Source organism: Sander vitreus, chromosome 11 (genome assembly GCF_031162955.1).
Source record: "Sander vitreus isolate 19-12246 chromosome 11, sanVit1, whole genome shotgun sequence".
Lineage (NCBI taxonomy): Eukaryota > Metazoa > Chordata > Actinopteri > Perciformes > Percidae > Sander > Sander vitreus.
The window spans coordinates 28385380-28398409 of record NC_135865.1 but is presented as its reverse complement, the minus strand read 5'-3'; the positions used below and the strand labels follow the sequence as shown (position 1 = coordinate 28398409).

The 13030-nt window shown below is 43.0% G+C and overlaps 1 protein-coding gene across 1 annotated transcript in view; it reads left to right on the top strand.

Moving 5' to 3' along the window:
* Positions 1-13030, top strand: part of dgkh (diacylglycerol kinase, eta) — a 74121-nt gene that overhangs the window by 45256 nt on the left and 15835 nt on the right. Inside the window, exons 10-18 of the mRNA XM_078262651.1 lie at positions 1884-2046; positions 2537-2645; positions 3362-3583; positions 4783-4874; positions 6866-6965; positions 7470-7779; positions 9058-9189; positions 12073-12207; positions 12850-12967. Coding sequence (XP_078118777.1) covers positions 1884-2046; positions 2537-2645; positions 3362-3583; positions 4783-4874; positions 6866-6965; positions 7470-7779; positions 9058-9189; positions 12073-12207; positions 12850-12967 — 1381 coding nt within the window. The remainder of the gene's footprint in view (positions 1-1883; positions 2047-2536; positions 2646-3361; positions 3584-4782; positions 4875-6865; positions 6966-7469; positions 7780-9057; positions 9190-12072; positions 12208-12849; positions 12968-13030) is intronic.

Below are 13030 nucleotides of genomic sequence, written 5' to 3'. Positions count from 1 at the left end.
TGCTTCCCAAATTGCTGTGAAAATGGGCGCACATGCTCATCACGTAACATTTCATGAAAGCACGCAGACATTACAGAAGAGGAAGAGCTCTGCCGGTGGCTGCAAAGCACCCTGAGGCTCCTTCCAGGCTCTCTGTTCAACGTGTGTGTGTGTGTGTGTGTGTGTGTGCGTGCGCGTGTGCTTTCCAGTAGAGCCGCAAGGATTAATTAAAACAACTATTCAATTAATCGCCAACTACAAACGTATTTTGATAATCGCTCACTCGCTTTTCAATAAAAAATTCCATGCTTCTTAAATGTGAGTCTGTTCTAGTTTCTTCTCTCTGTGACAGTAAACTGAATATCTTTTGAGTTGTGGACAAAACAAGACATTTTTATCTTTTCGTCATCTTTGGGAAACACTGATCGACATTTTTCACCATTTTCTGACTATATTATAGACTGAACAACTAAATAACTAACATTAAACGAGAAAATAATCAACATAGAATAATCGATAGTTGCAGCCCTATACTTTCCAGAGCGTCCACATTAAACTCATTTTAGATGGAGAGCAGCACCTGCGAGACAGACTCAGATAAGCTGTGTGATTGGATTACTGTTGCGGAAGCCAATAGCTGGTGTGTCTCTCTGTCTCACACACACACACACACACACACACACACACCAGCCCACTGAGTCTGTGAAAAGCTGGCATAGGCTAATTGGTAAATGGATAAAAGAGAGGCAGAGGACAAGAAAAAAGCAGAAAAAGGACAAAGGGCAAAGACAAAAAGAAGATCCAGTATTTCCTTCATCACTCACTCTCTCTCTCTCTCTCTCTCTCTCTCTCTCTCTCTCTCTCTCTCTCTCTCTCTCTCTCTCTGTCCTTCACTCACTCTGCATCTCCTCACGTTCCAGGACTCCCTCTGCCCAAATGCAGGCTGGGAAGAGGGGGAGTTTGCTTGTAATTGGCTGAGGGGCAGACAGGAGCACGTGCTAGAGCGTTGTGACTCCTCATCCCTCCCCTCCCTTCCTCTCTCCTTCTCTTCCTGCCTCTCTCGATCCATCCTTTACTGACAACATCCGAGAAAACACCGAAGAGCTTAGACGTAAAGGAAGATGCAAGTGATGCATGTCAGAAGTAGATAGCAGACACACACACACACACACACACACACACACACACACACACACACACACGATGGAAGCCCTTATATGCACAAAGCTGTCAACAGTGGGGGTGTACAGATTATACAGAAACCCCTTGTTGCATTACCTCCCACAGATATATGGTGTATATATACAGTATGTGTGTCTGTGCTCTCCTTCGAAGCAAAACACGTGTTTTTGGCATGTGCTGTGCTCTCATGCATTATTACGCTCGGTCAGGCACGCACTGAGTCTTTGATGAGGTTGTTTAGCGACGGCAGAGTTGTTTCACGCCAGCTACTGCACCCAGCACTGCTGCCTTAGTTTGAGCTGTACCCTGGTTACTAGTTACAGAACGTTAAAGGGTCAAAACAAGTCGATTTTATCCACGTATCCTAAATTCACAAATCACAAATTTGCCTCAAGAGGCTTTACAATTTGGCACCTTGTGTGCTCTGATTAATTTGGTATGCAGGGAACACACCAATCTTAGGGTTCCCCCACCTGCCAGATCCCACTTTAACCCCTGTAAATATCTATGAATGATATTATCTGGGAGGACGTCAGTCAACTTCCAGAGACAATACAGGAGACACAACATTTCAGTCATACAGCACAATGACATATTTCTCTACACACAGTACCTCTAGTGGTATCCAGTCACGCAGGTTGTTTTGAGTTGTATGGCATTTTGTTTGTTGTGCATTCAACAGATTATTCACTTTCTCCTTTTCTGTTGCCATTTCTCCTCAGGCTTCTGGAAGGCCACCTGTCCCCCCTCATGTGCCAGCCCCCTCCTGGTCTTTGTCAACTCCAAAAGTGGTGACAACCAGGGAGTGAAATTCCTGCGACGCTTCAAGCAGCTCCTCAACCCGGCTCAAGTCTTTGACCTGGTCAACGGTGGGCCGCACCTTGGGTGAGGAAAACAAAAGGAAACATATATATATATATATATATATATATATATATAGCTGCAGACGCATAAAACAATCCATCAATACAGTAGATGCATGGACTGCAGTGCAAAGCATTATTTGCCGATTCAGGATCGATTTTAAATGTGGAATGAGAGACCATGGTTGACTCTGTGAAAATCTTTCTTTTAACTGGCATATGTACGAGTCGCTACCAGATGTTACCTGGAAAAATGTAAACATGCGAGCCGTAAAATGTTTCCTTTGATTTTGTGGGGAATCGGACCCGGGTACAGGCATTATAATAAATATATTGAAATAGCCAATCTTCTGATGGTCTCGTTTGCTTATGTAGGACATATAGAGGCATCAGTATTAAATGGAGGCTTTTTTATAAGCAGATAAAAACTGATTGTAGCTACTTTAAAATCTGAGTCTACAAAATAAATGTGTGTGTGTGTGTGTGTGTGTGTGTGTGTGTGTGTGTGTCAGTCTGCGCCTGTTTCAGAAGTTTGATAACTTCCGGATCCTGGTGTGTGGAGGCGATGGGAGTGTAGGCTGGGTCCTCTCAGAGATTGACAAACTCAATCTTCACAAACAGGTACTGTAGTATTATGGGTACAAGAGCCCTGAGCAGAACATTAAATGTTACTTGTAGGATGGTCATTTATTTCTCCTGTATTCAAAATGAATTACAATCCGTCGGTGTCAGGCAGAAACCGTGTATCTCCATATTTCATCATTTACATTTTTTCAAAAACCTTCCGAAGAAACAATACGCACATCCAGCAATTCTTCTGTAGAGGTGCATTGGAAAATATCACAAAATGTTTGCGAACTGACTTGAATGGGTGTGAAATTTTGCACAAATGACACGTGTTTATTGAGAGACACTCCCAGTCGATAAGTGATTGTCAATTGTCCCACACCTGGAGACACACAACGGAAGGAGCAGAATGTATTTAAGACCACTGTTGTGTTTATTGTTGAAAAGACTCTTGGTGAAGGAACCGAAACATTAGTTTGTGTTGCAGGATTTTCCTTTTTTTGCCCCAATTTTTTCAAAACTCAATGCTATTGGCCATCCAAATTGCCTTTTGTCATAGACATATTAGGCAGATAACTCTTTAGAAATTGCCAGAACAGAGGCAGCTACAAAGAGATGTGATGTGTCTTTTTGCCTTTGCTCCTGGCCAGCTTACGTAAAGACACACTCATTCTACACACACAAGCATGCATGCACACACACCCTTATTTTGATTGCAGCAGGCATGTATTCCCCGATGCCAAATAAACCCCCATCTGCACGTGTTTCAGTGCCAGCTGGGGGTGTTGCCCTTGGGCACGGGCAATGATCTGGCACGGGTGCTGGGCTGGGGCCCTTCGTGCGACGATGACACCCAGCTGCCCCAGATCCTGGAGAAGTTAGAGAGGGCCAGCACCAAGATGCTGGACCGCTGGAGCATCATGACCTACGAGATTAAGATCCCACCAAAACACAGCTGCCCCACCACGCCTGAGGGAGCGGACGACTGCCAGGTACTGACAGAAAATGCATGCATCGGTAGACACAGTCAAACCCAGCAGGGCTTCCAGACTGACGTGAGTAGGAGGGAGCTGGAGAACATGCTGGAAATAGTGCCTGACATTTTCAATTCAACTTCATTTCAGCTCAGGTTCAAAACAGGACAAAGGAATAGAAACTTTCCCCACGACTCTCCCTTGTAGCATACCTTTTCCACCACCGTACAGTGGTGGAAGAAGTACTCAGATCCTTTACTATTATTTTTTATTTATTTATTTATTTTTTTATTATTTAAGTACTTATACCACACTGTCAAAATACTCTGTGACAAGTAAAAGTCCTGCATTGGAAATGTTACTTGTTGTTATGTTAAAGGTCCTATGACATGCTGCTTTTTGGATGCTTTTATATAGGCCTTAGTGGTCCTCTAATACTGTATCTGAAGTCTCTTTTATATAGACCTTAGTGGTCCCCTAATACTGTATCTGAAGTCTCTTTTATATAGACCTTAGTGGTCCCCTAGTACTGTATCTGAAGTCTCTTTTATATAGACCTTAGTGGTCCCCTAATACTGTATCTGAAGTCTCTTTTATATAGACCTTAGTGGTCCCCTAATACTGTATCTGAAGTCTCTTTTATATAGACCTTAGTGGTCCACTAATACTGTATCTGAAGTCTCTTTTATATAGACCTTAGTGGTCCCCTAATACTGTATCTGAAGTCTCTTTTTTATAGACCTTAGTGGTCCCCTAATACTGTATCTGAAGTTTCTTTCCTGAAATTCAGCCTTGGTGCAGAATTACAGCCACTAGAGCCAGTCCCACAATGAGCTTTACTTAGGACGTGCCATTTCTGTGTCTGTAGCTTTAAATGCTATTGAGGAGGAGAGAGGGGGGGGCAAGGTGGAGGGTGTGGCCTTGACCAACTGCCACTTCGCTTGTTTTCAAGCCATGATGTCTCTCTCTTTCTCATGGGTGGGCCAAATTCTCTGGGAGGGCAAAGCAGAGAAAGGAGAGGTAATGGAGCAAGATTCCAGATCGGCCCATCTGAGCACGATCACAGAAGGCTTAGTAGAAGAAGTAGTATACTTAGTTTCATTCCACCATTGACTACTAATGAGAGAAACCTGAGTGGTGCTCACTAGGAGATACAGTGCTAAAAAAAAACGTCATGCATACTTTGAACTTTTCTTTTCTGTGTGTTTTCTCTCCAGTTTCACATTTCAACCTATGAAGACTCAGTAGCTGCTCACCTCACAAAGATCCTCAATTCAGAGCAGAGCTCTGTGGTCATCTCCTCTGCCAAGTATGTGTTTTTTTCACATACAAGCATCACCCCAAACACCAAACAATTTGGGACAGTACAGATTTGCATCAGCTTTTTAATTTTTTTTTGCTGACGTCCTATCACAGATATACAACTTACACCTGTAGTTCAAGACATACAGGTGTTTAAAATGATTCTTATAGACGATAACACTTTTTTTATGGCATAATGTTGAAATCAGAGCTGTAAGTTGTCTTGTAAACAATAATAAACTGGAATGGCCCGAGTTGGGAAGTCGTTCATCCAAATTCTGTGTGTTCATGAGCTTTAAGGTGGCTTTCACACCCGCATCATTTGGTCCGTTTAAAACGTACCCTGGAGCGCTTGGTCGGGTAGTCCGTTTTTTTTGGGCTGGTGTGAAAGCTCATCTGAACTCTGGTGCGGATCAAAACAAACTCTGGCCCACTTGACGAGGGTCTCGGTTCTCTTCCAAATGAACTAGAGTTGGGTTCACTTCAGGTGAGAACACAATCAGACCCAAATACAGCAAGTGAACCAAAAAACATTTACTAGCCTGCACACAATTTACAGACTTAAATTCAACACAGAGTGCCCGGCTCTACCTTCACTCCCCCACTCCACTCGTCCCATCGTGGAGGAGGAGCAGGAAGAGGAGGAGGAGGAGGACATACTGTCACATCCAGTTCCCGCTCTTGTTTTCCCTGCCTTCCTGTTTTATTTTGTTAACTTACCGTTTGTCTCTGTTTCAGGTCACTTGTCTTCCTGTCTTTGTCTGCCTGTGTGATTACCCTCCCTTCCCTAATGTGTGTCACCTGTGTGTAATCGTCTTCCCCTGTCCCAGTGTATATATACTCACCTTGTGTCCTTCCTCATTTGCCAGATTGTTGTAGTACCTAGTGTGTCTCACTCTCCAGCGTTATTCCTCGTGTTACCTTCCCAGTGTTTTTGTAGACTTCAAGCCCATACTTTGACCACGTCTTTTGCCTGCCAATTTTGTTACCTTCGCCTGTGATTGTACTCTGTAAATTACCTTTTTAACCCTCTGCTCTGAGTCATGCTTTTGGGTCCACTGTGCTCCGTGACACATACGCTGTTCTGAGCACACATCGCTGGTCGTCTGTGTGACATCATCATCTCGCTCTCTCCGTCACTCGCTGTCTGTCAGTTGCTCACATTGTTCGCCTTCTTCTAAAATATTAGAAACACTGAAGCAGAACCAGAAAACCTAAGATTTTATAAATTTGGTGTTGCTCCATTATTTCTCACACCGGAAGTGTCGGCATGTTTCGGATATTCTTTCCAATAAAACAAGCAATCGTCTCGGTCGCGTGACGTGTGTTTACAGTGTGTTACAGTGCAGTGTGAAAGCAAAGCGAACCAAAGGAAAAATGCAACAATGTTGCATCTTCACCCCCCCGAGTCCACCGAACTGTAGGTGTGAAAGCGCCCTAAGTCGTAATGTGGAAACAACATGGACGCCAGAAAGAAGATGTGTTGTATTTCATTGCTCAGTGCTTTTAAACAACACGTTGATAGCTGTTTCCAACTGGATGGTGATACCATCGGGGAACTCATTCAGTATGATTGGGAACTCATTTTTGTGATTATTCCGACACCACGTGAATGCTGCAGAAAAGCCCTAGTGAAAAATATTTTGTGTATCCACTGCCTGTGATTCAGAGCAGCTTCAAAATGAAATGTGTTCTTCCTTGGCCCATGCTACACCCTTCCACAAAGTTTAATAAAAATCGAGCCAGTGGTTTTTCCGTAATCCTGCTGACAGACAAACAAACAAACAAACTGAGCCAAAAACATGACCTCCTTGGTGGAAGTAATACTGATGATATAGTATGATAGTACGATATAGTAAGTAAAATCCAATAAGATGAATAATAAAAACAGCAGAACTAGAAATAAGAAGTGACGGCAGAGTCTGTGGATTGTCAGTGTGTAAATGTCTTTACAATAACCATACACATTAACACTCATCTTTTCTGCCTGTTTTTTAGGATCCTGTGTGAAACAGTGAAGGATTTCGTTGCCAAAGTGGGGAAAGCCTACGAAAAAAGTACAGAGAACAATGAGGAGTGCGACACTATGTCTCTCAAAGTAAGGCTCAAAAACAATTCATGTGACAGCCATCACTCGCCAGCGCTGAAAGGCCACTCCTAGGGCCGGTCAATGTATCGATAATATATCGATATATGAGGCAAGATATCGTCTTAAATTTTGCATATGGTAATATGACACGAGTGTTGTGTTTTCCTGGTTTTAAAAGCTGCATTACAGTAAAGTGATGTCATTTTCTAAACCAGACTGTTCTAGCTGTTCTACTATTTGCCTTTACCCACTTAGTCATTATATCCACATTACTGATGATTATTTATCAAAAATCTCATTGTGTAAATATTTTTGTGAAAGCACCAATAGTCAACCCTACATATCACCGCGATATTGATGTATTTGGTAAAAAATATCCTGATATCTGATTTTCTCCATACTGCCCAGCACTAGCCACTCCCTACAGTATATATTACATTTCTGTCTGAATGCTGCCACAGCACTCTATCTATCTAGCCTCTGTTTGTGCCTCCTCTCCTCTGTGCCCTCCAGTGTGCCATCCTGAATGAGAAACTAGACTCCCTCCTGCAGACCCTCAACACAGAGTGCCCGGCTCTACCTTCACTCCCCCACTCCACTCCTCCCATCGTGGAGGAGGAGCAGGAAGAGGAGGAGGAGGAGGAAGAGGAGGAGGCCAGCGAGGAGAGCCTGACGGAGCTGAAGGAGAAGCTGGAGGAGGAGGAGACGGAGAAAGGAGGACGAGGTGCCCCACACCAGCTGTTCAAAAGCCGGGAGCAGATGATGCTCAGGGCCAACAGTCTGAAGAAAGCCGTGCGACAGATCATAGAACAGGCCGAGAAAGGTAACCCATACCGAGTTGTTATGGAGGTAAAAACCCACCTGAACTCAGTTTACCCAACTTTTTTTTTGTGACGGAAAATAATTAACCACATTTCGGGCCGGCATACATTTTTTTGTTGCTGTGATTAACAATTTTTATTAGATTTTTTAACAACATACAAAACATACAACTCGCAACATGAACACCCCATTTTCTAGAAAAGACGTCCAATCTGGCAAACCGTTTCTATGACATCTTTTCAAACGCCGCCACCCCTAGCCATCTCACAAGCCCACTCCTGGATTGACGGCACCCCTTCATTCCTCCATCCTCTTAAAAGAATCTGTCTGGCTATCATACGTTTTAAAATATTGTTTTGAAATTGCACGAGGAGCAGGATTTTGTGAGGAAAATCAATGCTTATGAAAGCAGAAGGACTTTTAATCCTGCAGACGGTAATCTCTCTCGTAATGACACAGAAGGAGAAACTTGTAGAATGATGCATTGACTACGTTTACATGCACATTACATTCCAGTTTTTCCCCTTATTCCACAAAATGACGTTATTCCGACTAAGCTGTTTACGTGGCTAATGAAAATGAACAAACTCTTTCATTCCTTCAACCAGCTTCTTGAAAAGGTTGACGTTGCGATGTGTGCGCATATCTAAAAACCTGTTGATATCCAAGTCTTTGATAATGTTTAAAAGTAGCTGTGTTTCTCCTTCTTATTGGGTTTGCAGCCCTGTAAACTGTTGGCTGGTTGTTGTACAGCAACAATAGCAACACACAGAGCTGACCGTAAGCCGTAAACAGGCAAGAGGCCGTAAACTGCTACAAACTGCTATTAAAAACCCTGATTGTGGGCGCCTGGATAGCTCAGTTTGTAGAGTGGGCGCCCATATATAGAGGTTTACTCCTCGACGCAGCGGGCCTGGCTTCGACTCCGACCTGCGGCCCTTTGTTGCATGTCATTCCCCCCTCTCTCTCCCCTTTCATGTCTTCAGCTGTCCTGGCTGAAAATGCTCTTAAAAAAAAAAAAACTGATTGAGACGCAGATTCTGAATGTGCTGTATACATGTTCAAAGAATGCTTCTAAAACCAGAATAATACCGGGATATCCCACGTCTTAAACTGAAAATGTTATATTCAGAAAAAGGCCTTATTCGGAATATCCAAACGGAATATGCTGTTTACATTGTCATATTCGGAAAAATAGTGGAATATTAGTGTACATGTAAACATATTCATTGCAGCATGTAATGCATACTGATTAGTCTCCTGTGTTTGCTCTGGTTAGTGGTGGATGAGCAGAACTCACACACAGAGGACACGGAGCTGCCGTCGCCACTGGAGTTCAGGAAGGACAGCGAGGAGGAGAACAGAGACAGTGAGAAGGATGAGGACACCAAGGAACAGGAAGCAGTCACATGTAAGTGCGCCACTGCTTCTGCTGCTACTGCTGCTGTTTCTGCTGCCCTGTTTCCAAATCTCTGGCCTGTATGTCCTGCTAACATTTTACCTGCTTGGCCCTGATGCACGTCCATCCTGGGCCATTTCCAAAACACTTTGATTTCCAAGTCTTCCACTTTGCCAGCTGGCATTGTTCTCAGTCACTTAAAGGGCATTCGGTTTAATTAGTAGTTGAGGCTTACTTCAAGAAGATAATTTAGTGCCTCACCTGGAGGGTATGTTAAAACACATTACCTCCCTCTTATCTATACTGAAAGAGGGAAATATTTCCATCATTTAGGCAAAAATCATTTGGTAAATCCTGTATTGTTCTCCGCTTAAAGGAGAAATCTGGCGCAAAATGAACCTAGGGGTTAATAACACGTGTACCGAGTTGACCGTTCTCTGGGATATGTTTTCATGCTAATCGAATGTGACCAGTTTTATCGCAAACTGCTAATTAGCTTATAACGCTAGTCGTCGGGGCAGAGGGTAAAGTAACAAGAAATCTCTATTTCTATACCACTAACAAGGCTCAAAATAGCAGCACACTTCCACGGTAGCATAATGAGGGTCCCTATATGTAAAAAAGAGGCATCATAGTGCTTACTTCCTGATTGAAGTGGTAACAATTAACCATTGAGGTGTTTGGCCAGGTGGCACATATGTTGGCCAATTAGCTCATATAGTGTCATTTTGAATGGCAGTGTGTTTTGAAATGGCAAACATGTGACTTTATGTCAGATTGTTGTGTCTTATGCAGAGAACCGTGCAAAATGCGTGTAAAGCAGAACATGTGTTTAGACTTTTGGAGACTTGAGAAGAGGTTTTGCTCTCTGTGTGCTATGCATGTCATTTTAGTGTGTTAGCAATTGAAAAAAAAACTGTAAGCAATCATGTGTTTACGCACCTGATGGCTGTGTTTCACACACAAGAATTTCATACAATTTCTGTAGTAAAACATCTAAAAGCAAAAATCCCATCAGGCCCCTGGGACAAAAGCTTAACAAGTGTTGGTCCATGGTCTAATTTGTGTGTGAAAAAGTTTGGGAACCACTGCAATAGAAGATACAGGATTTAAATGTCGCCACCCTGTGTATATTGCACTCCCTGCACCACAGTTAAACCAGACTCATAGCTAATGGAAAAAAAAGTGCTGCTGACGTATATCATGTTTCCTGTCATAAATAAACTCAAGGATTAGTACTAAAAGTGCGCAGAGAAACCCTGCTCTCCTGTGATATTCCACCCCCTGCACCAGGCCAAGCCGTCTATCTCTCCATCTTCAGTCTCCACAACAGTCTGTGGCAACGGAGAACTGCTTCAATAATAAATGATTTTACCTGTCGAAACTGTGGTGACGGGGCGATATAACGCCGGTGTGTGCCTATTAATATGTGTGTAAAGTAGGCAGCTTTGTGTGTGTGTGTGTGTGCGCGTGCGACGGCCACAGGATGTGTTATTGTCTTAGGGGCAGAAGTTCTTCCTGTTTATTATGGGGCTGCTTCCTTCCTTCCACACATTTTCCAGCCGTTGGAAGACGAGGAGGTATCAGTCAAACCCTCTGCTTTGTATCCTCTCCTTGATCCCTCTTATTGCCTCCTTGCTCCTTCCTGACCCTGGACACACACACACAAAAAAAAAACATACGATACATACCGAGCAAGTAGAGGATGTGAAGAGAAGGGCTTGTTAAATCCATCTTTCAGTTAATGTCAGTCTCCCAGTCTGTCAGTCTTGCATGTATTCGTTGCCCCATAGAGGATTCACGTGGTGTCAACATGAGCAATGTTCCGAGGCTGTCATCATGCATTCACATGGAAAAACAGCTGAAAGCTAAAAAGCAGACAGGCAACGTGAAGCTATTCTTACTCAGGGGCTGTGGGACTCTACCCAACTAAGCACGCACATTTCTTTTTGTGATTAACAGTTATTATTTCCTTTTTAAACAACATACAAAACATACAATTCACATAAGAAATGAATGGGAAGCGGGGAAATGACGCTGACAATGGACACACACCACTACTGTTTCTGGTAGAACGCTGGGTTACGTTGTAACCTTGGTTCTCTGAGTGAAGAGACTATCTCTCCAGCTGTAAGCTGCTCGGAGACGGCCTACAGATCAGAGATCTGAGAGATCAGAGAGAGATCAGTGAGTCCACGCCGGCACAGGTGCTCTATAGGGGGTGGCCGGGCAAGCCAGTGTAAGAAGTATCCAAGTACCTGACCTCAGGGGGCTCATACCCGTACATATGGAATATAGGAACGGTGGAGAGAGATTCTCTATGTTCAGGGTAATGTCAATTCAACAGTGTTGAGGTGTGTACGCATAAGATGTTTCCTTATATGGATTAATGTCAGAGATGGCTTTAACTTTTTTTTCTTAAAAGTTATTTGTTTGTTTTCCTACTAGTATCACCTCATAGTTTCAGTGTGCCCCCTGGTGGGATGAGAGGGTGCTATCACATTAAAAGCCGATCATGTCATTGTGTACCATGTGTATATCACATACAGAAATGAATAACAATACATTTAATAAGATTGAAAAGATTCTGAGGGACCTAAGAACAAAATATAAATAAAATGTAAAAAGGGTAGGTGTAATATGCAAATGCTTCAACCTACACGTTTTCGGACAGTATGAGAAACGAGTTAAGATGACAATCTATGAATTAAGGTGTCCCTTTTTGTTTTGTTTTTTACCATTTATGTTATGTATGCGATCGAAATAAACTAAACTAAACTAAAAACCCTCTATTGGGATTGTCCCGGAGATCCAGGAATAATGACCAAAAAAACAATTTTAATAAGAAAAAAGCCTTGATAGTGATATGATTCTTTTTTTTTTTTCTGTCTCCAGCTGTAAAGAGTCCCTGTTCTCCGACGGAGAGGAGGGTGAGCCGCAGCACCCAGTCCTATGGCTCCTTCACCATCACCCCCTTCACCACCAGCAAGGAGAACCTCCCTGTACTCAACACACGCATCATCTGCCCTGGTAAACACATTCAGCAATGAATTGTTTATTTTCGCGTCTGGCCACTTACACGGCCCATCCATTATAGGAGTATTCAGACACATTTCAAATAAACACTTTCCTAGTGTTGACACAAAACTAAATATTTACATAAAGGGTACAAGAGTAAAATTTACAATTCAACAAAAAACGATGAATACAGGGTAAATACAAGTAGGTAACATAAAATTAATCTAGATCTAGATGTTCCACTTCCGGGATTGCTCCGATGCCGCAGGAAATTCCAAAAATAGCAGAAAACCGCACTCTAAAATGTAAGGTTCTTTTATATTCAATTCTATCTTCAATAGGTTCAACAAAAGAACGTTGGAAATTATTTCCTTTCATTTGTTTTAAATTCAACAAGCAGTTTGTTGTATTTTAGCAGAAGACTGAAAGCAGCAGAACTGAGAACACTTTAACATTTGTTTATTTATCCCAAGTAATATCGTTATCGCCACATTCAACAACGTTATCGCATATTTTCATCATATCGTGCAGCCCTGACTAAGACCAAAACCAGCGATTAGTTGGGCAGACCTTAGCGATACACACACGGACAGGGTCACCCGGACATTTCGTCTGGGCCTTGTGTGACAAACGTGTGTGTTTGTTTGTGTGCAGGCTTGCGGGCAGGTCTGGCTGCCTCCATCGCTGGCAGCTCCATCATTAGCAAGATGCTGCTGGCTAACATCGACCCCTTTGGTGCCACACCCTTCATCGACCCCGACCTCGACTCACTGTAAGAACCGCTTCTCTATGTGTGTCTCCTCCCATCATTGTCACTGTTTTGAAAATCTGCCTT